The 23,467-nt window shown below is 43.5% G+C and overlaps 1 protein-coding gene across 2 annotated transcripts; it reads left to right on the top strand.

Annotated features, from left to right (window-relative positions):
- Nucleotides 1–74: 74 nt before the first annotated feature.
- Nucleotides 75–20,188, top strand: LOC107189201 (attractin-like protein 1). 2 transcript variants are annotated; one of them, XM_015577682.1, is made up of 12 exons: nucleotides 75–624; nucleotides 11,705–12,052; nucleotides 13,793–13,974; nucleotides 14,379–14,776; nucleotides 15,052–15,650; nucleotides 15,928–16,411; nucleotides 17,619–18,027; nucleotides 18,339–18,482; nucleotides 18,576–18,725; nucleotides 18,945–19,332; nucleotides 19,588–19,804; nucleotides 19,916–20,188. In XM_015577682.1, the coding sequence occupies exons 1-12, from the start codon at nucleotides 317–319 to the stop codon at nucleotides 20,159–20,161; spliced, it is 3,873 nt and encodes a 1,290-aa protein (XP_015433168.1). In that variant the 5' UTR covers nucleotides 75–316; the 3' UTR covers nucleotides 20,162–20,188. The 2 variants fall into 2 exon arrangements, with proteins under 2 accessions (XP_015433168.1, XP_015433167.1); XM_015577681.1 differs by having other exon boundaries at nucleotides 17,616–18,027.
- Nucleotides 20,189–23,467: the final 3,279 nt, after the last annotated feature.

Here is a 23,467-nt window from a genome sequence, read left to right as displayed (position 1 = left end):
GTGTCCCAGCGCTATAAGTCGGCATACGTTTCAACCATCCTGCACTCCCTCACCCCACCCCCTTGCGCTGCAAAGTTCGAGTGAACGTTCTCGATGACGGTTCGGCGAGTAGTGTTGTCTGTGGTTGCGACACCGTGGGAGAGAGCCGCGCGGCGGTGTGGCGAGTGAGCGCATACTCTCGGACAACGGCAGCGCTTGGCGAGCGAGCGAGTTGCATCGAGACGCGAGAGACGCACAGAGGTGGTGCTGCTGCCCGTATGTATCTCGTTCGGTGGGTCGCCGTCGGCCATTGTCTCTGACATGGAAGCCCATCAAAATGGCAGAGGCCGTCCAGATGTTTTTGTTCCTATATAAATCGACGTACCGTCGGAAAGAAGGCCAGTGCCGTGAGGTGGTACGGGATCAGTGCTGTGTAATCGCGGTGCCGTGGCCGATACTGTGGGCAGCGCTGATCTGCTGGGTGGTGCACGTAACCGCAGCCGCCTCCTCCTCCTCGTCCTCGCTGACGACGGATACGACCTGCGACACGGAGAGTTGCGTCAACGGTGACTGTGTCAATGGCACCTGCGTGTGCCACGAGGGTTGGCAGGGCACTACGTGCCAATTCTGCGGCGGAAAAGTTAGGTGAGTGGTGTCGGAGAGTGTGCAGCTACAACAACCAGCCGAGCATAATACGCCTCCCCCCCAGTAGTTAGATCGGTGTCCTGTGATCCGTCTAGTGTTTTCAGGACACATAGCCGGGTTATAGCACTCCGAAATTGCGCGCGTCGATACGCTTTGAATCATAGGTAACTGTACATTCGTCCCGTGTCGGTGTCTGGCAACGGTATCGACGCTTTTTGGGTCGGAACCGCGCGGGCTTTAGTCGACGTTCCATCCGTCAAACGAGAAGAATTCTCGCCTATCGTGTGTTCGCCCCCTTGTCGGAGAGAGAGACACGTAAATAAACGGGTTGGGGGGGGGGGGCGAATGCGACGTGCGTGCATGCGGCTTCCTCGGATTTAATTGCTCTACCGTGTGCACGTCTCCGCGACCTTTTCGAAAGGGAGCGGGTTTCCCCGGTCATTGTCTGGGTTCACGCCAGGATGAAATTAATCGGGACACTTTCGGTTCTAACGGTCACACCGCCGCGATGATCGGCTGAGAGTCGCTTGTCACCGGTGTGGCTTTTGGGAAATCGATTTTACATTGTCAATTGTAGTAAAAATGCGCGTTGTCAAAATCTTTTATGTATCGTTGTGACTTCATTGAGACCTGTCGCTAGGTAGAGAGTTGCATAGAGACTGATTGTAGGAAGGACGCGCGAGACTGGCATCCGTTCGTCCTTATATACACTCCTTCAACGAAAAACTCGAAAACTTGTGTCTAAAGTTACAGTCCGTGGAAACGATGTAGCGTGGCGTCGTAAAGTGTCCTTGTCACACGCATATCCAGCTAATGACTTTGCTAATAATACTAATTAAAATTCTAATGTCACCAGAAAAGCTGTGAATTCTAATTAGTATTTCTTTTTGAATAGTCATCGAATGAATCGAAACAAAAAAAGAAAACATTGAACCAGAACAGAGTGTATGTACACTTATCAACAAACTCGACTTCCACTAGGGGAAAATGTGAGGTTGGCGAAAGGCCTCCTACCATTTAGTTTTGGGAGTTACTGAAATTTATGCCAAAATAATATTCGGTTTAACATTTATTTCAGTACTTGAAACAAATTTATCAAGTGCTGGGAGGCCCTTTCCTTTCGCCACTTTTTCCCCTAGCGGAAGCAGAGTTTGCTCCTAAGTGTACATAGCCCGTCTGGCTCCGATTTAGGCCCAAGACAACATATCTTCTGTCAGCTCTTTTGTCCCAGCGTTAACACGATAGTACTCTAGGCAACCCGGTTGATTTCATTACATACGTCTTAAATTTTCTTCTGACAACAGAATCGATCGTTGATCGTAATTATCCCAGTCATATCCCCATTGGGGATGGTTCAATGGAGAAGACCAGCTTCGCAACCGATGATCTAAGAATGTTTCGCAAAACGCCCCCTCTCTAACTCCGTTTCGCTCGGTGCTTATCTGTACGGTAACATCGATCGATTCTCGCCGGCTTTAAACTTGACAGGGAAACTACGGTTTCCGCCGCCACTGTCAAGGGTGGAGGGGTGTTCTTCGCGCGGGGCGCCTAAGCCCCTGGAGAGGATCTTTGAATCCCGGCGCGCCGCTTGGGCGATGTGTATTTATTCCAGAGCTGCGTAGGCACACACACTCTCTTTCTTTCCCTCGAGGGAGAGCGAGAACAGGCAACGGCGTTGGGCAACTGCTGAAATACGATGCGAATACGAGGACCGTGTTTCGTTTCGTATTTTCATTTAAATGCGCCGTGGCTCCGGGCTGCTGCAGGTCTTCGGCCAACGTCGCGACTACGCAAACACACAAATGTCCGTCCATTCGCTTGGTGACGCGGAATTTTCAGGATGATGACCGTGGCGTCGCCATTTGACATTTTACGACGCGGGTAGATAACGGACGACAATGTAGTACACGACAGAGTCTCCTTGAATACGTCCAAAGTTTCGGCTGTAACTTCATTGTCCAACTGCTCCTATCCTGTTGAAAACGGGGGTGGTTTTATAAATTTTCTTTGGGATGGTGTAAGCTTGAATTGTTTACACATATTTCGCAACGAAAAGTTTAATATATAATATGGCGTTCACAAATATAGGCGGTATGCTCCGATTCGTCGATGAATTTTCAGTAACCATCGATTCAGGATGGTTCTTATGAATGCTCGAAAAAGTCAGCGTAATGAAAACATTGCCCGTTCGAAATGCGAAATTTGAATTTCACTACAGATTTATTCGTACATGTTTTGGTAAGTAAATTTGAACGAGAAAAGTTCGCGCTGATCTGATTCCTAGATGTGCACCTGAGGGATGAGTGACCCCAGGTGATTTAAGACACGAAATATATTTTAACCTATGGACTATTCGAAAAATGTTGTAGAAGCATTTCTTGATGTTTAATGTTTGTACTTTCAGAATAGAATAGTTGCAAAAATCGAGGTTCAGGCGGAACTCTTGGGGTCTCTTAACCTCTCCTCTATCCACTGGAAGTGTTAAAACTATAATTTCTGTTATTTTATATTTTTTCGTATAATAAGTAACGTATAAAAAACGTTTCACTAGCTTGTCGGCGAGCGTGTTGCATCGCTACTCACGATTTTATTGCGCTCATCCGCCAATGAAATTCGTCGAAGTAATCGTAGAAAAAAATCCACACTACGGTCGTTGGGCGTTCCGCCCATGGGAATATTGTACGCGATAGTTTTAACGACGATTGATCGACACGAGGAATTTTCGAATCACGAACTTAACCTGGATTCGACACGAGTGTACGGGTCGTTTGAAATTTTCATTGCGCGCTCGTGAATAATTGGCGCTGGGAATAGCCTGTCGTCGTCGTCCGGGGCCAGCGTTGACGGGATCTGTAACGTTGGTCGAAGAAAGTTGAGGGAACTCTCGTACTTCATATTTTAAGTGGTCGTTACCTTTTGCACGTGTCTAGTATGCTTTTTTTTTTTTTTTTTTAAACAAAGTTCTGCTTTGCTTGCATCATTGGGGAGTCTTTAACTCTTCAACGACGGTGGGGGTCGCTTTACTCCAAAAAGTTTGTAACACTATTTTAACTTTTATAGTACGTACCTCATAAGTTCCCGTTCGAATATACCTTGAATAATATGCGATTTTTGAGGTTGGCAGGCTCGCGCTGTGATCGGTCGGGGTTTTTCCTTAATATCTCGTTAACAAAGTCTCGGATACCATTTTTTCTAAGGAAAAACTTGTTTTAAATCAACTCACTATATATTGATATTATAAAATTATAAATAATATAAACAGACTCGAAGCCTGGGCTGACGAAGTCAATGGGCGATGGACGCGACAATAGCGGGTTCGTTAGTCGCCCCTTCTTCTCTTTTTCCCTCTCTATGTTCCAGTTTGAGGGCCGTTAATTATGAGGCTGTCGTGTACGCGTGTTCTTGCGTTTGTTCTGTTGCCGCGTTTCACACCTGTGCGGCCGGTTCGGTGGATTATTAAGCGACCTAATGAACGATCAAAGCGGGTCTTTGAGAGTTTAGCTTACATTAATTCCCATTCCGGTATGTGTGGCGTATCTGGAGCTACCGGCGGATCTCCAACGGCCATGGAATTCCTGTACCCGTCGCTGTATCTACACGGTGACCCTGAAATAAGTAACCGGTACTGCACAGCCTTTGGTAATGTGATATACCTGCTGTGTGCAAATATACCTGTTCCATACTAGGTTCAATTTAAGTTCTTTTTTTTTTTAATGTCAGTTCAACATTGAACATTATTGATACCGTTAGAAATATAAGACTGCTCTCAAATTGAGCGTAAATATAACCTATAAATCCCTCTCATTTTGTTGCAATTGATTTTCAAACGGGTCTTAACATCGCTGGGGAAACCCCTCTTGTCTGCACCGGAAAGCATCAGTCATTATCCCCTACATTATTCAGCTGAATCGTAATTTCCAGAACTTTGGGAACACCCCTCGTGGAAGCTCTTGTATAGGTGTATTCGTGCCCCTCTCCCTCCCCCACCTGTATCGATGATTGTCGAGGGGTAATTACGTTTTACCGTATCAATGGTATCAACCGTTTCTAGTCTGTCGATTAATCATCCGAGGGTGGGATTGCGTATTTGATAATCAGCAAGGCTGTTTCGACAACGCTGATACTGTTTTAGCTGGAGAACTGGGTTTGTAATTCGATACCGAGGATTTGGATAACTGAATCGATAACCGTTACAGGGACGCGTTGCTGTCCGTCCTATCGTTCACCTTATCATAGGATTAATTACGGTGATTATAGGAGGGGGGAGGGATAATCACTCTGCCGAGGCAATTGGATCTGTTTAAGCCGGGATTAATGAGCATTCACCAAGAGCTTTGTGCCACCGACGCCTGCCGAATTTATGATCGTTGCCAGCAAACGTTTCCAACGATCTGATCGTTGTTCACTTTTATCACCAGATTTCATTTCTTACTCCACGTTTCGATATATTTATACGATTTAGCAAGGGCTGTGTATCGCGGCCGGGTATCGTTCTCATTAGCACGAATGCAATACTCTTTCAATAACGAAGGCGTCGGATGAGTCACGGGTGGAATCGTGGTTCGACGACCGCCGTCCCGACTTCGCCTCTTTATACTAAGCCGCGATACGACAGAGGAAACGAAGGACTCTCGGTCGTCCTGGCTATTAAAAGAAACGCAGTGTAAATTGGAGCAGGGAACGTCGTCGGGGGTCCCCAGTCGCAGCGACAATAGGGAAAATTTAAAATCCCCAGCCCCCACGGAGACGCATGAAACAATTAAAATGGACATTCTGTGGATTGACGCGACGCTTGCCAATTGGCCGAACGCACAGTGGTCCTTTTTCCTCGAAAAGCTGGACAAAATAAATTTGTTCAAGTAACTGGCAGTTTTTTGCTAGTATGGCACATTTAATTTACGCATATCAGATCTACACATTACCCAAAAGCATGGGAGTACCGTTTTTTATGAAAATTCCATGAAGGTATGAATTTTGGCCACCTTTCCTGAAGAAGGACCACTGTGGGGCGCGTTTTCCGCGACGAAATTCCATTTTCGTCTGTACTGGGGAGGGGAGGGGGTTGCAATTTGTGGAATCGCTGGCGTTAAGGGCGGGCGATGGAGTGCCCGCGCGCGAAGAATTCGTAATGAAACATTCGCTTGGCTAAGGAGGTCTCCCACACTCAGCGCAGTAAAAAGGGTTACGAGCGATGGATATTTACGATAGGGGGGCTCCGTGAACCACAAAGGGAAGAAGCACTTTGGGAGGGGGAGGGCAAGAGAAACGACTCTGAGGACTTCTTGGGATACGGAGGGAAGTGGCCAGACTCACTCCCCCCTCCCTTGAAGTCTGGCCACATTTTTATACCAGAGACTTTCCGAGAAAGTTGTGGGCGAGGGGATTAGTTTGCCCCCAGAAATGTATGTTCTATACTACTTAACCCTTTAATGGCTAGACCCGTAAATCGTTTGTATATTGTATCTTGTTATTTTAAAATCGTGAATATTGATATTATCGTTAGAACTACCAGCATTGAATGTATGCTAAGTTAAATTGTGTAATGTATTAATGTGTGTAATATTATAATACAATATAGCTTAGTATACTACATTATAAAGTGTATAAGGAATTAGAGGTTCATATAAATTCCGATGAAAGTATACTCTAGGATTTCTGTAATTGTAAAATAAGATATCTGAAATCCGTCATTTTGACGAGTAGGTCTAGTGTTAAACAGATTGTTATTTCAGGGTTTTTTTTATTTCATTTTTGGAGGGAAAAACTGCAAGGTTCTTTGGTTCGTTAATTCTTAGGTCTAAAAATTGTTTAAAAATAACGTCCCCTCAGTGAGAATACTCCCCGTTAATCGGATGATTTTACGGTTTTAATCGAACGTCCGAGGTCCGCAATATCCGCCCTCTTCCAGCTTCCCCTTCCCCCTCGTTTCGCTTCGTCGCTCGATGGGTATTATATAAAGTTTTAGTCCGTTCATAATTCAATGATAGGGATAGAACGGATAAACCCCTCCGAGCGAGAAACCGGCACGGTGCCACTGATTGTACCGTCGAAGTGGTAGCGCGGACGGGGAAGACGTACAAGTTCGCCAATTTTTCGACCGTGGAAATTCAACCCTTGGATTCCCGGTGAGAGCCGGATGGTCACGCGAAAACCAAAGTTGTTTTATAAAATCGTGCCAGCACTCGGGGACACTACATTTAACTATTTGAATAAAAAGCAAACCGTATTTAAAAGAATTTGTTTTAATTTTATTTGGCACGGTTCTCAAGTAACTGAAATGATAAATAGCGGTAAATAAACAACGATAACGTAATTCAGGCGTGGAAGGGTTAACCACAGCGAGATTTCTTAACGTTTAGTGACGAGATAACTTGTCCCCGCCGGTTAACAGGTTACCGTACTAACGCGTAATAGCGGACGGGTTAACAGATCATTGAGACTCGCTGTGTAATTAAACTGCCACAACTACTAGTACATACCGCTATGTCGTAAAACTCTTACCAACATCCGCTGATCCGGGATTAAAAATGATTCAACTGGTTCGTAAAGGCGACCGATCACTAGAATCACCGTTATTAATATCGCGATAAGACGAAAGATTATACGGTCTTTCTGCTGTTCACCGATTATCGGTTCGATCGTTCGAATCGTCGATATATTGATCTTTCGAATCATTCGGTACATCGATCGTTCGAATCGTCGATCTCTCGAATCATCGGTACACCGATCATTTGAATCGTCGATATATCGATCTTTCGAATCATCGGTACATCGATCATTTGAATCGTCGATATATCGATCTTTCCAATCGTCGATGCATCGATCTCTCGAATCGTCGATATATTGATCATTCGAGTCGTCGAGGCCGCAAGGATCGACACCAGCATGGACCGTAGAACATTCAGGACCAGGTGGAACACGAGAGATTCATAACGAGCTCGGTCCGAATTCTACCGGTTTCGAATCCGGTTTTTGTCCACGTGGCCCGGTAGCTACCTCTCGAGAAGCAATCGAGAACGATGAAGGAAGGATTAATTCGAGGCCGTTCTGTGGATCATTGTCCTGTCGCGCCTGGTGGCTGGGTGAACGCGCTTGGCTATACGGCGCGCGATCGTTTCACGGGTGAGGAGAACGCGACTTTATGGACGAGGTGACATTTGGAACGCTTTCCAATTTCCCGGGACTACTATGGGCCGTTCAGAGAACGTGCCCACAACTTGGTAGAACGTAAATTTGCTTTTGTCCTTCCGATCTGGGTGAACTATACAGTATTTGCACCCCAGATTCAACTTTTTGCAAATCATATTCACTCTTTTGCAAATAAAATTCACCCTATTGCTGATGAAATTAACCCTTTTGCAAATATGTACCAAGGGGACATTTAAGTGCCAGTAATAGTCCTTCTGTGGGTAGAGAGTATTTAAAGATGTAAAGAGCACTTCACTCTCTTCTTTTTCCATTAGACATACTATACTTTTTCATAAGTTCAAAGTACACCCTTTAAAAAATTACATGTTTCAAAAAGGTGTTATAGTTTTCGGTAGTTTTTAGTGTTAAATGAAAAATGTCACTTCAACAAGGACTCGAAAAATTCGTTTTTTCTCGGTTTCGAATAATTTTCCCATGTTCTAATTTCCATGTTCTCCGCGCAATAATGTTTCGTCCCCCGGAAATATTAACGCTATCCCCCTCCCCTTTGGTGCTGTCTGCGCCACGTGCGAACCCCGTAAATCCCCGATGAGAATTTATCGTCAGGCAAAGCGCCGACGATTCCACTAGGTACACGAGTCCAACATCCGCGGGTTGGAGGGGGTGGGGGTTAGCCCAGTTTTTCTTTTATTTCTTTTTTTTTTTTTTATTCGCCGTTCTCCCGTCCTTCATTGTCGGAGCTGAACATATTGTTATTCCTGGAACGTCGCCCGGCCGACAATGCCGCATCCGCTTTCTGGGGACGCGATCGTCCCTGTAAATACGTTTCTACTCGATAAACGCCCGCGCCCAGGTGTCATTCATCGATGCATCCACCCACGGACGTTCCTAGGTTGTTGGCAGCCCGGATGCAAAAACAGTGTCGCCGTCCTTATTAATTTAATATCATTTAATTAAGAATTTCATACGCAGTATTTACTTGTTTGTAATAATGATGTTATGATTGGGAAATAGCGACCATTATCTTAACGATAAAGTTGTTTTATTATAAATTTATGTATAATATAACTATTCAATATTTCTTAATAAAGCAAATTTTACGTTTACTTACATGTCTTCATTTTAATTATTACTTTTTATATTGAAAAACTACACTTTAGAAAAGCCAACTTCGATTGAAATATAAATTTAAATTTGTATTTAATTATTTTATTATTGAAAGTGGTATAAGTCTATTGGAAGCATGTCTATAGTTGTAAAAACGTTACCCAAATTTACTAACATGTGCCATTTTTTAGTTAACTCAAACGCAAAAAAAAACTTTAAATAATATTTGATATAAACAACAAAAATACGTGTATTTATGAACATATTTTAAAAATGTAATTTAACTGGATTGGAAAAATACCCTATGCACATTGTCCCGCTGCCATATTGCCATTCCGTGGCGCGCGTCGCCGAGTCCTTTCGCGGATTTCCGTTCGCCGTCAGTACAGTCGTCGTCGTCGCCCAGTTGCAATGCATATTCAACCCCCTCTGGTTTATTGTTACATACTTTCTCTTTCAAGGCGGTTCCAGGGCCGCGCCAGCATTGAGTTCGCCGAAGGTCGTCGCTGGTTCCGTTTTGCAGGCTCCGTCGTCGCTTCCGGTGCCCTCCGGGGCTCTCCAATTAGCGCGTTTTATGGGGGTTTCGGTCGTCCAAAGACGACTCTCTGATGTCGGAGATTGCCCTGCGCGATGAATTCCCCTCAGAATAATTTTACCACACGGGACCCTCCCCCACTGGTACCGTCGACTTCCGGCCGTGTGAAAACGCATTTTATTTGCGGCTTAATTGCGTTTCGCCAGAAACGTGTTCCTGGGCCACGGGCGCTAAGTGGCGTTCAACCTTGAACGAGAGAAACGCAAACAGTCTGGGGCTTGTATTTTAGGACAATAAAGGGGATTTTCCGTGATTATTTCGCGTTGCAATGGCGGTCCGTGGGTAGATGTAGGATTTCGAGAGCAACATGACGTGTGCGAGTCCACTTCATCAAAAACAAATTCAACAATTTCAGATTTAATCTCGAGATATTTGCATCTAAAAATAACAAAAATTTTCTAAAGATTCAGGCAGCACTCTCGATTCAGAATTTTTTTTAAATGGTTTTAGATATTTTTATTATTGCTATGTTGTTAAGCATTTTATGCCTGGGCAATAATCGTGTAGAAGAACCCAGACGATAATCGAGAGAACGATGACGAGTAGAATACGATGCGAAAGTAAAAAACTTTGACCTTGAATTTCAAGTTGTTAAAAGTAATTATAATGTAGAGCATTAAAGTAACGTTTGTAAGTGCATTTTCAAGGCTTCAGACAGAAACAAGTCATTCAACGCGCCCCCCACCGTCGATTCAGATTTAACAAAGAGCCACAGAAGCCGAGAGGTTCGTTGGATGATTAACATTACCGTTTTTATCAGTTTGCAGACTCATTATCGTACTCCGTTATCTGTTATCGCTAGCTTATATTTTCGTGTATATGTGTTCACGAGTCCCCCGTCCTTTGTTCTTTGCACGTCGACCGTTCTATTAGTTATATAGTTCAGTTATGTTTGACTAAAAATTGTGGTCGATTGTTGGACGAAAAAAAATCTGTCAGAAACTTATTGTTAAACGAGGCCATGTATCAAACGTCTACAAAACTTACAAAATAATAATTAAATAGGAATGATAATAAGAATAATTCAATTGAATGTTAATTGCTAAATTTAATGGTAAAGAAGAACGTGTTGTAGATTTATATTCAATAGTGGGAACGTCTTGATTGAACCGAAATTTCAAAAAGGAAACAGGAAGTTATTTATGACTCAGCGTAATATAAACGGATAAAATCAGCATTTATGGATCAATCGTGACCTGTAACAATATAAGACGTAATGTTCCCCTCCGTTGTTGCGTAAACGGTTCGGTAACACCGTGCTCATCGACGTTGTCTGTTAGTGACCTGGCATAAAAATTCAAGGGGCGCAATCGCTGTCATTCTAACGATCTAAAGGCACTTTTGATCCCCTTATCCTGCCATAATGCTTTTGAAATAACAACTGAAATAAATAAGAATATTACATGTTAAATAGTGTCTCCACTCGAACAACCAGTTAGATTCGTTGTCCTGAATTTAGGCGAAATAAGTGCACAACGAGTGTCTGAGTCGTCAAATGTACCCAAGGGGTTAAGGGGTACGTTTATGTTGGAGCTGTGATAACAGCGAAGAAAAAGAAATATTTCTTTCTCGTCGTTTTTATCGTTCGTATCGTACGCTCTACTCGTTGCTGCAATATAAACACTTCCATTATAAAACAATAGATTGTACTTCTACGCTTTGCTCTTGTCACCACTTTAATCGTTTATCACAGCTCCAACATAAACGTAGGGGAGACCGGGACAAAGTAGTTCTAGGCAAGTTTAAAGTAGAATAACATTTTTTCTTTACAATAAAAATGTGTACGAATAAATTTATAATATAATTTAAACATTACCATTGACAAATTACGAGTAGCAATACTTCACACGAACTTAGAATATTTATAAATTCAACTTGAAAAGTAAAAGCCAAAAGGCTCACTTTACCCCAGTCTCCACCGATTTGATCAAGGGCCAAACTATACAGTGGACTCTAACTATATTGCCACTAGACATATTGTCTTCCCCTACCACATTGCGTACGCCGGTGCACCAGCGCGACCCAGCTTAGCATGGAGGGGACTCTGACTCATCGCCATATTACTCCCCTACAGCCCGAACCATGGCAATATAGCTTAGAGTCCACTGTATTTCGGTTCTTTTCCACGCTGTATAGTCTTAAAAAGTTCCCAGGAAGCTACCACGTTCCTTCAACATTTCATTTACTGCGAAACCATTCGATAGATTGAATATCTTGTTCTTCTTGCAGATTATCGGAGCCGAGCGGCCACATCTACGACGGTATCGGCAATTACACGGCGGACGTGAAGTGTTCCTGGCTGATCGAGAGCAATCCGAACTCGACGATCCGTATGCACGTCGATCAGTTCGCGACCGAATGCGGCTGGGATCACCTGTACATTTACGACGGTGACAGCGTCGAGGCGCCGTTGCTCGCCGTGTTCTCCGGGCTGATGCGCAAAGATGGCCATCATAGGCGACGCGTGCCGGAAGTGATAGCCCGTTCAGGCAGCGCGTTGCTGCACTTCTACTCGGACGTCGCGTACAACATGAGCGGCTTCAACATTACTTACAAAATCAACGCCTGCCCGAGCAGGTAAACTAAAAAGGGGGAGGGGGAAGGGGATCATCCTTGTCACTATACAGGGTGTCCCAAAATAGCTTCGTCTGCCGGAAATAGGAGGTTCTTGAGGTGATTTGAAACAACTTTTTCCTGAGCAAAAATGTTGTTTTAAATCGTCCCAGGAATCCCTCCTTTACGGGAGACGAAACTATTTTGGGACACCCTGTACAGTGATCCATCGATGAATGCGACTGTCAAACCAATCAAAAGCAAACATGAAACCTGAAATAGAAAGTATTAAAAAGTCGCGTTTTTATCGAGTTTTTTTTTTACATAGCAATCCACCATACTTGAATTTCATAAGTCAATATTTCTCTTAAACAAATTTTATAGATGATCAATCTTAGATTACAGGATACGGAAGAGTTAGGGGACAAGTGACCCGATAGAGGATGATCTGTTTGCGTATAGTACGCATTTTTATTTGCCGCACACCCCCCTTCCCACTCGTTCGTTCCGCTTTCTTTTTCCCAGGTCGAGAGCTTGTTTGCACGATGCATACACACACCGGTGTTGTTTGAGTTTGCACGGTCGACTTCTGGAGAGTTCGATTTTCATATTTTCCTTGCTTTATCTTTTTTATTTTTTTATTTTGAGATCATTGTATGCAGAAGGAATAATGTTTGATCGTTGCATGTGAAATGGATGATTTTATTGATAGTTTATGTTTGACGTTACTTTTATGAATGAAAATTAATAATATAGGTCCCCTTTCTGAGTAATCAAAGAGTAAAACATCAATTTGAAAAAAAAAAATTAAGGGACCTTTTCTTCACCTTTGGGGGTCTGTTAGCAGAATCCTATCAGTGTTATAATAAAAATATAACGGAATATCTATCTTTCCATACTTTCAGAGAAAACAAGTCGCAAAAGGTCCTCTTCATCTACTCCCTCCAGCGAAGCACTATTTGTCCAGTGATTACACAAATGTTTATTCTGTTCTCCTTTAAACACGATAAGCGTGTGTTTACCAGCCGCTTGTGTGGAGATACATAGTGGCCACGGGTGTCGTTCACGTTCTTCAAGATTTACACAGTATATCTTTTCCCTCTTTGTAGAAAGACGCGACTGTGACGATAGCGCCAGTGATGTCGTAACTGAGTTTCCAGAGATCAGTCTAATTGTCCTGCTCTTTTAGTTTAGCATGATACGAGTGATCGACCACTGTTTGCTCAATTGGAACTTGCTCAATAATAATTTACAATAATAACGACTTCCTAGTCGATGATATTCATATACAAATAGTGAGATAGCAAATTTATCAGAGCCATGAACTTAAGTTTAGTAGTCACTAAATAGTACCATTCCATTAGGCAAATGATACTTAACGAAGATCTTGTGCTTTCAGTACTGTGCACAGCATTTAACTTCGAAATTAGTTCTTCTTTTGAACTGGTTCCGGAAAATTGTAAACGTAAACACTTGGTCCCCATATGAAAACCTAGCCCCTATTTAAACAGTAAGCACCCATATAAACACCTAGCCTTCATATAAACACCTAGTCCATATATAAACATCCAGCCCATGTATAAACACTTAGCTCCCATAAAAACACTGAGCCCCCCACATAAACTTCTAGATCCCATACAAACACTGAGCCCCCCCATATAAACACCTAGCCCATGTATAAACACCTAGCCCCTATGATATCTAGGCAGGGCTAGATCTAGTGTATCACCTACTGTAGATTGTAAACTGTGCTCGATTCCCCAGGTACTCGCATACAGACTGTTCCGGACATGGGGTCTGCATCGACGGTGTGTGTACATGCGACGCCACGTGGACCGGCGAGGCCTGCGAGGTTCAAGTCTGCCCGAACAATTGCTCGCAGAGTTACGGACAGGGCGAGTGCAACCGCGAGAGCCACCACTGCGACTGCGTCCACGGTTACAAGGGTGAGGATCCCTTCCCTCCTTTAAGTTGTACCGGTCGACAGGAAGCTCGGTTGAATTCAGTCGCATGGAAAACTACCGACATGTCTAGAAAGTTATACCACTTGACATACAAGATACGACTAACTCGTAGAATTATATACTCGCACGAGGATCGACATTTCAGCGATTCTTTTCACGGTGAAACTAAATTGGATATCGAGTATTGACACTTTCTATTGCCTTTCACGTGTTGGGGACACACGTTTACTTCTTGAATTTGTATTTTTGAGGGCGTGAAAGACAGTTCTGTATTCACTTAACACTCTATTGACCGGTGGCCTTATTAAATAGACTTTGAATTTCACTGCTTATAGATAAAAAGACTGTTGATTTACTTTTCTTACCGATGCGTTGCTGATTCTCAGGGGCGGACTGCAGCCAGAGAAGCGACAAAGGATTTTGGGAGACCGTTACCTACACGGACTTCTCGCCGGAAGGCTCGGCTAGTCACTGTTCCATCGTTTGGAAGGATTCCTTGTACGTGGTCGGTGGTGAGAGTTTCCATCGGGCGAAGATGATATATGTTTACGACTACAACGGGAACGTTTGGGAAACACCTCACGTCGAGGGGAAGGCGCCTCTGCCGCGTTATGCCCACTCGTGCGTGCTGTTCGGCGACAAGATATTTATGTACGGCGGCGTTGTGCAGAACTCGACGGTCACAAATGAGATCTGGGCGTTCGACGTGTCCGCGAAAGTTTGGGAGAATGTAACCGTGCACGACAACTGCCACAACAACAGGACCATGTGCGGCCCCTTGAAGGTGATAACACAATCGTTTCCGGTCACGTTTTTTTTCCGATTGATCTCTCCATTAGCTACCGAACTAACGTACAATATTTATAATTTCCTACGAACGGTGCTCCCGGCCATTTGTTTCCCAATAATGTTCAATAAACGATGGTAGTCACTGACATATGGCGCGAAAGATTGAAAGGAGAAGCAGGCGCGTGAGGAGTCCCCTCCGGAGAGTAAAGTTGGAGACCCATTGGTTTAGGTTATGCCCATCAGCCTTTTTTAATACGTCACTTCACACAGGTAGCTGGACACACCGCAACCCTAGTGCAGAGCCACGGCAAGAAGGAGAAGATGGTGGTGATCTTCGGTTACTCGCCCCAATACGGCTACCTGAACGTGGTCCAGGAGTACTATCTGGGCAACCGTGAATGGCAGATCGTCGAGACAATTGGTTTCCCCGTGAAAGGCGGTTACGGTCACACATCCGCCTACGACTCTCTATCCAACCTGATCTACATATACGGCGGTTACGTGTCCGAGTCCCAAAGCACGCAGCTGTTGACCAGTCGATTGTACTCCTACCATCCAAAATATCGCGAATGGACGTTGCTCACGTCAGCGCCTTCGGCTCGTTTCTTTCACACCGCCGTGTTCGTTTCCGGCGGTCTGATGATCGTCTTCGGCGGGAACATGCACAACGACACGCAGCATTCCGATGGGACGAAGTGTTACTCGGCCGATACGATAGCGTACGACGTCACCTGCGACTCGTGGCACCAGTTCCCCATGCCCAAGGAGATGACCGATCTGCCCAGGTACGGGCACAGCGCGACCGTGTTCGAGAAGTCGATGTACATTTACGGCGGTTTCGACGGGCAGATGCTGTCCAACATGCTCAGGTGAGAGGATATTTTTAATGTACGTTGATTAGGATTCACGTTACTGTGTGTGTATAACTTCACGGCGTCAGTGGAATTTTTAACGATCAAGTGAAGATTGTAGTCCACCGTGATCCCCTTTCGTACATGGAGAGACTCACAAGGGTAGACACGGAAGTGTTCTCCGATTTCGGAGACACTTCCGTGCCTTCCCTTGTCAGATATACCCCCTGTCATCTTAAAGAATACAATTTCTTAACATATCCCATCTAACCTGTTGGACGACACACACATACAGATACACACCGGGGAATTGCGAGCATCTGACCAATCAGAATCAGTGCCTGAACGCCCGGACCGGCGTGAAGTGCGTCTGGGAGAAACGGGAGAACAGGTGTATACAGATCACCAGGATACCGAGGCACGTGCTTCTGAACGACGATATGCACGACGGGATTTACATGAGATGCTTGGACGACACGCCGCCACGCGGCATGACGTCCCACAAGGAGCTGTGCAAGGTGCTCACCGACTGCGTGGCGTGCGTCCAGACGTCGTACAACTGCGTATGGTGCGGAAAAAGTTGCTCCCACGAAATATGCCGGGACAATGCGAACGCGCCGCCGACAAAGGCGATCACGGAACTGGAACAGTGCGATCCGCATACCGGGATCGAATGCCTGCAATTGCACACGTGTCACGCGTGCACCAGCAATCCCCATTGCATCTGGTCTTGGTCGAACGGGCCGGATCGGTGCAAGCCGCATTCGAAGGCTCGCGAGGTTGGTAACCGAACGTGGGTGTTTCAATCCCCTACACTGATATTGATGTATACTCGACGGCAAATGAGACCATAACTGCGAAAACGACGAATTTCGGTCTTGTTTGTGCATATTCCACTCGGTTACCTTAGTTATCAATAGACTGCGGATTTTTATGCGAAATGACATATAAAGTAATTCATAAAGATAATAATAAGGTTAGGAATTTCTTGGTTCCCTTAAATATCTTAGTGAATTAAAAATAAATCAAACAGTTATGGTTTTATTTGGCATTTACTATAATTACGTACACACACACCCGTTTATAAGTATTGGGACTTTTGTAGAATAGACAGAATGAGACGTATGACGGTTGTGTAATAAATAAAACACATCCTGAAGTAAATATTGTTTGACAAATGTTAAAGCACGATGGACAATACTTACGCTAATATAAAGTTATAAAAGAGGTCCAAAATATATCATTTTTATTAGGACCTGCTGTCCCGAATACTTCTGAACGGTAGTGTGAGTGGGTCATTCAAAAAGTTCTTGGAATGAAGTATAGATTGGATTGGTAGTTTTAAAATTTTTCGTTCCTTGTTGGTTTTCATTTGTTGAATAATTGTAACTTATTTAGTCAGTGTACTATACAGTACTTTGTATTCATGCATACTAGTATTTGGTATAACAATTTATCAGAAGCGAATTCGAATGCAAGTTATCTCTATTTAGAACGTAGAGGTCTATAAAATTTGAATATCGTCGGCCCAAGTGTATTGATGTTAAAGTGAATTATATTGAAAAAAAAAAAAATAGAAATATTTTAAAAACGATATACGAATGTCTGAAAATTTCTGACTTTTAATATTATCACTAGATTGCGGACCTTTATTCAAACCTACTTCATAGAAGAAATCTGGTGCCACCGGTAATAGTTTTGTTGTAGTTACAAAAGAACCTAAAGCATACGTATTAAGTGTACCAATAAGTAATCGACTATATTTTTGAATTAGCATACCATATATTTTACACTACACTTGTATAGAAAACGAATACGTACCTCGTGAAGAAACATTAGATTACTTCTTGGTGCACCTAATACATGTATCATTTAACTGTACTTTTAATCAGTTGTATCTGCTATGAATGCCTAAAAGCCTGTCGTTCAATTAGCCCAAAGGTATGCGCAAAGCGAAAATTAACGTTAAGTTATGTTTCCCAGCAGGTGACGATTTTAAATGGCACTATACAAGCACAACGTTTGTCCATCGACTCATGTCGCAGTCCATGCGTGGAGTACACATCTTGCAAGAATTGCACGGAGTCGGACTGCATTTGGTGTCAGAACGAACGAAAATGCGTGGACAAGAATGCGTATCCAGTGAGCTTTCCGTATGGTCAGTGCCGGGAATGGACCACGATAGACGCTAAATGTCGTGCTACCGAGACAGGAAAGGAATGGTGTACATTTTACTCGTCTTGCGCTGCGTGTCGCTCGGATCCCGAATGTGGATGGTGCGACGACGGTTCCGGAACCGGAAAGGGACTCTGCCTGCCAGGCGGAGCGCGTGGTCCTAGTACGAAAAGCTTGGACACCTGTCCGTTCGAACGGTGGTACTTTACCAAATGCCCTAGTAAGTGAACTGCAAGGCAACAGTATTTGTGAATTATATTGGGAGTTAATTGTGAGTTAATTAGTTGGTCATGAAGTAATTAACTTCTTTGAGTCATTCTTTTGTTGTTCTATCTTCTATTAAAGCTTCCTATTATCATTGTCAATGTGTCTTGCTGCTCTGTAGTAGTACTCCATGTGTGAATTCATAGAGTAAAAACTCTTTGACTTTTAGTACCGATAAATAAGCAATGAACATTTTCTGATGTCGAATATTTGGGTACAGTGGTATCTGAACTGAGAATTTAATAATACACTCGATTTACTGTTTAGTCTGCCAATGCAACGGCCACAGCAAGTGTCTTCCAAATAGCAGCGTATGTATTCAGCCCTGCGGGAATTTGACTTACGGGTATCACTGCGACAAATGTATCCCCGGCTATTATGGGAGTCCACTGAACGGAGCCACTTGCCAACGTAAGTTTACCTCAGTCATTACTACTCATTCAGTGATCCGTTACTAAACCTATAGATATCGAACGTTTATTTAACTACGGTTTCGCGTTGCAGCTTGTTTTTGTAATAACCAAGGCACACAGTGCACCAGCGAGACGGGAAAATGTTTCTGTACAACGAAAGGCATCATAGGTGATCATTGCGAGCGTTGCGACGTGACTAGTCTCTATTATGGGGATCCCACGAACCAAGGATCATGCTTTTGTAAGCTATTCAAATTCACTTCCGTTCTTTCTTTCTTCAAAGCACAGGATCGGTCAAGGACACTATCACAATATGTATATTTTCAATTAAATGAAAAAGTTCCAATTATTATAAGATAACATCACACTGCTGTTCTATGACCTGATCTTTTGGCCCACCCTGTGTTTCTGTACCGGACATGTTACAATTCACCTTAACCTACATGTATATACTTTATAGATGACTTGGCCATCGATTACCAGTTTACATTTAACCTGAGCAAGAAAGAGGATCGCCAGTACAGAGGCATCAATTTCAAGAATTCTCCACCGAAGGCCGACATCGACGCGGAGTTCTCTATTACCTGTTCTGTACTTGCCAAAATGAACGTGACCATCAAGAAGGCGAACACACCAGAAATGGCTCTACTGATTGGCGCGAACTGCACGACCAGCATGTACAAGCATCGTTTCAGCAAAGCGGACTACAGCTTCGGCAGCGAGGACAACAACACATTGACCACATTCTACGTCTACGTGTACGACTTTCAGCCGCCTGTGTGGATTCAGATCTCCTTCTCTCAGTATTCCAAGCTGAATCTGCAGCAGTTCTTCATAACGTTTTGCACGTGAGTACCTAACCCTTCATTTGCGAACAACAAAATTTCCACACTCATTGTAACTACACACACATGGGAATATCTGTGTCGCGTTCTCTATAGAATAACAAAGAGCAAAAATCATGATCGCACACTTTGTTCATTCTATCTATATATACGTTTTTTCGTTTTTTATTTACTTTCAAAAATTACCCACGCTTTTGTGTTGTCCTGAGCCTCAGGCAGTATTTACTTGTAAATTAGAGATTACATGCCATCACCCAGGTGCTTCCTCGCTCTATTATTCGTGGCCGCTGCCCTCTGGAAGGTTAAACAAGAGTATGACATGTGTAGAGGAAGACAGAGGCTCTTTGTAGAGATGCAGCAGATGGCGAACAGGGCGTTCAGCCAGGTCATAGTGGAAATCGAGAGGCGGGACGTCAGTAGCTCGGATTCAGAGCGGAGTGAATCCGAGCCGCCCAATTGCCGTAAGAATAAAAAGGTTAGGATTCAATATACAAATACAGACACTGTATCGCCCATCACTAGTATTTTCTGAACAATCATCTCTAAAAGAAGATTCAGAGTATCAATCACGTGTCCATAATTCCAGGATGCCCCTAGTCCGATCGCACTAGAGCCCTGTTGCGGGAACAGAGCCGCGGTCCTGTCGTTGCTAGTCAGACTGCCAACCGGCGGTGAACCGTATACCCCGGCCGGTCAGAGTGCCGGTTTGGCAGTGGCGTCTGCGTTGGTTACACTGGGTAGCCCGCGAAGGCCCTCTCAGGAATTGACCACGAAGGAGCCGAAGAAGTCTCGGAAGTCCGCCAGTCAGCATCCAGACTCTACTTGCATTTAGCGTTAAGAAAAAGGAGGGGTGGGAAACGCCAGGGGAAAAGGGGGGGGGGACAAGTATATATAATTATACACACCGTGGGTGACAATTGAGCCTTATTCTGTGATCTTGCCTCCGACGCGGTACGGGCAGGACTGTCGATAGGGGATATATACCTTCGAACTCTAACCGAGTGAAATGTGATTCTATTCCGCGGCGAATCTTCGTTTCGTTTTTTTTTTTAACGTGGCGACCACTATATCCGTGAAACACACTTTGTATCTTTCCGTGGGGGGGGGGAAGGGGGATTGAATCGTGTTATGTGGAAGGGACCGCAGTGAGTAGCGATCCCTTCGGAGTCGTGCGTGTCCGACGACTTGGAAGCTTTATCTTCTGGATTTCTTTTGTTTCTGTGCAGACTAGGTGTGTAGGATAGACCTGGTTTCCTACAGATCTTTCTTAGATCTAAAATTAGAGTACATTGGTTGTACCGCAACTTTGATGGAACTTTACAAAACGAGGAAGCATTAGGAACTATTCTAATTGGGCAAACTGAACTTCCTACTTCGAGTGGGTGTTGATGATTTTTTGGGATACTAGTTTTGTTTTTGTTCATTTGTGCGCCGCTTGATAGAAGATTGAAAGGTTTAAATCAAGACGGTTAAGATTCGTTGAATGTTAAGAAAAGTGACAAGTATTCGAGAGTGTGTCATTTTTCCGGGAATTCTGATGAAAACGTTCATACGGTGGTCAGGTCTATCCTCCATATTGTCTGCAGTTTGTATGCTGCGATGTACATTGTTTGTATATATACATAGATCTGTTGAATGGCTTTCCGTTTCCATCGCGGTCGAAACTGTCCTCGAGAGTCGGAAAAATGGTTTTTCATTATTTTTTTTACGTTTCCGTTGCGTGACGTATCGTACACTTGTATCAATTTTTTGTGATGCTTTTATTCGTGCAAGGTAGGATGAGAGAGTGAGAGGGGAAGAGAATGGAGCGAGTGACAAGAAATACATATATCGGTTCGTGTATTCGTCTCTAGTACGGCGTAAAGATTCAATTCTAAATTAAATGGAGATGAACAGAGATAATGTACTTTTCCAACAGAGAGAGGTTAAAGGGCGGGAGTTCGCCACTGACATGTGATCTTCATATTAGTATCTTGTGCCAAATCATTTTTCATATTGGTATTATTACAAAACAAAAGAAAAAAGGAGTAACATAGAATTTTACTGGGGCAAAAAGCATTGTTTTCAAACGAGAATTGTACAGTTTCTCGCTATCTCGTCTCTGTTCGTCTCTAATTGGGCGTTTACGCACGATCGAAATGTGGGATCAGAGAGAAGCCACTTTGCGTTATGCTTTTGTAGCGTTGAGATTCACGTTTTGTATTCTCCGTTCGAAACATATTCCCTCATCGATCGTGCCGTCGCTCGGGCGCAATTTTTTAATATTATCCCAGATACCACATGACACCTTGAAGACGCCCGTTTTACGGCTATTTTAGGTCTAAGGCGTCTTTAAGCCGTCTTCATGGCGTCATTGGGCGTCATGTGCTATCTGGGATCTAACGAGCATAGAAAAGACAGGAGAATGTGGACGTTGCAATAAGATTACAAATATACCGCGCGGGTACTATCTTCGGCCGACGATTTCGTTTCGAAAAATGGCGACGCTGGTTATGTTAGCGGTACCAAACCGAGCCTCGAGTTGCAATATAATATGTTCCCTGATCAAGTGGAAAAAAACAACGACGATCGTGTATTTTCTATTACATGGGGCTGTGGATACATTCTTTTTCATTTACCTATATCTTTTTTTTTTTTTTGTTCTGTGGTATGCAGATTTTGCATTTGCGTACAATAAAAAAAAATGGACCAGCTGCTTCCGTTGTGAACTTCACAATTCGATTCTCAATATTTTCTTCGATTTCTCTTCGATATTTGGAAGCAGCTCTGATGATTGTGTATGTCCCGCGAGATGAGAAACGAAATCGTTTAGTCTTCTCCGAGCGAAAATAAGAGAGGAAGGTCTTTTAACGAATAGAGAGTTGCGGCACCAAGCGTCTAAGAACCAGTAACCGAAGTTTCATTTTAGCGGAGTCGTTTGTCCAGCACTGTTCGATCTAGTTCGCAATTTTATTCGAGTTAGGAGGTTAAGATTTTTACGGAACTTTTCCATTTTCGACGACACGAGCAGCTCTCTCTCTCTCGTGACATCGAATGTATCTGGATCCCGGAGCCAGAGGATATTAAGGCCACGCCTTTTGAACTTTACGGGGGAGCGAATTAAAGGTGCAGAAATCTTGCAACTTTTCGGAACTTTCCTGACCTATTGCATCGACTTAAGACAAGTGTCTCCATACGTGGAAATTGTGAACATTGTATTAAGTCCCCTGTGCGATGGACTTACACTGTTTGACTCTGAAGAAGCTATGGACTTAACCCTTTAACGCCCAGGCTTTTAAATCGTAATTTGTTATTTTGAAAAATTTGATGTAATAACCATTGTAAAATGTTATTTTTTTTTTAAAAAGTAGACTTAATATATCCTGGCACTGGGTTCCGGATATACCATATTAGTGGGCGCGCGGTTTAATTATTTCGAGCAGTGCAACGAGGCCTCGCCGTACACCAAGCGCGCGTGTTATTGCTGTGGCTTGTTTTTGTCTGTGGAATACAAGTGATAATACGGGCGTTCTTTTTTTTTTATCGTTGTACACAGCACGGATTGAGTGCAAATGCATTTTACTTTTTTTACCAATGTAATACTCATCGAGTTTTCGTTTATTCTCTCTAATTGTATCTAGAGCCTCCAATGTGAGGGTGCAGCTAGACACGGGGGTCGTATAACAAAAAAGAAAGAAAACCAAAAAGCTACCCTTCGACTTGTTTAAAGCAGTTAATGTTTATATTGTATCTTATGTCTCTTCCCTCCTTGTGTTCTGGTTGCATCCGCGTGCAGAGAGTGTGGTGTACATTTTATTACCGTGAATGATAATTTAATTTTTTTTTTTTTATACAAACTCGTTCTTTCATTCATTTTGTTTTGTAATTTCTGGAATCGAGCAACTGGAGCATCCGTTCTGTCCCCCCAAATATTCGATTCCCTTCGTTCGTCGCTGCGAGAATTTTGGTTGTACATACGAGTAAATGTGTTATGTGGTCATTTAAACAAGTTAGGAGTACTCGATATATTGCTCAACCCTGAGTAAACTTCTCATTCGTTTCAGGAACAGATTTACCGCGTGTGCGTTCCCTTTTGTCTCTTTTCGTATGTATATGCTTCCGATGTTTAAAAATTCGTGTCACACTTTGGATGTGTTTA

This window comes from Dufourea novaeangliae, unplaced genomic scaffold (genome assembly GCF_001272555.1).
Source record: "Dufourea novaeangliae isolate 0120121106 unplaced genomic scaffold, ASM127255v1 scaffold146, whole genome shotgun sequence".
Classification (NCBI taxonomy): domain Eukaryota; kingdom Metazoa; phylum Arthropoda; class Insecta; order Hymenoptera; family Halictidae; genus Dufourea; species Dufourea novaeangliae.
The sequence above is the reverse complement of the archived record's forward strand: the minus strand, read 5'-3'. Positions and strand labels throughout refer to the sequence as shown.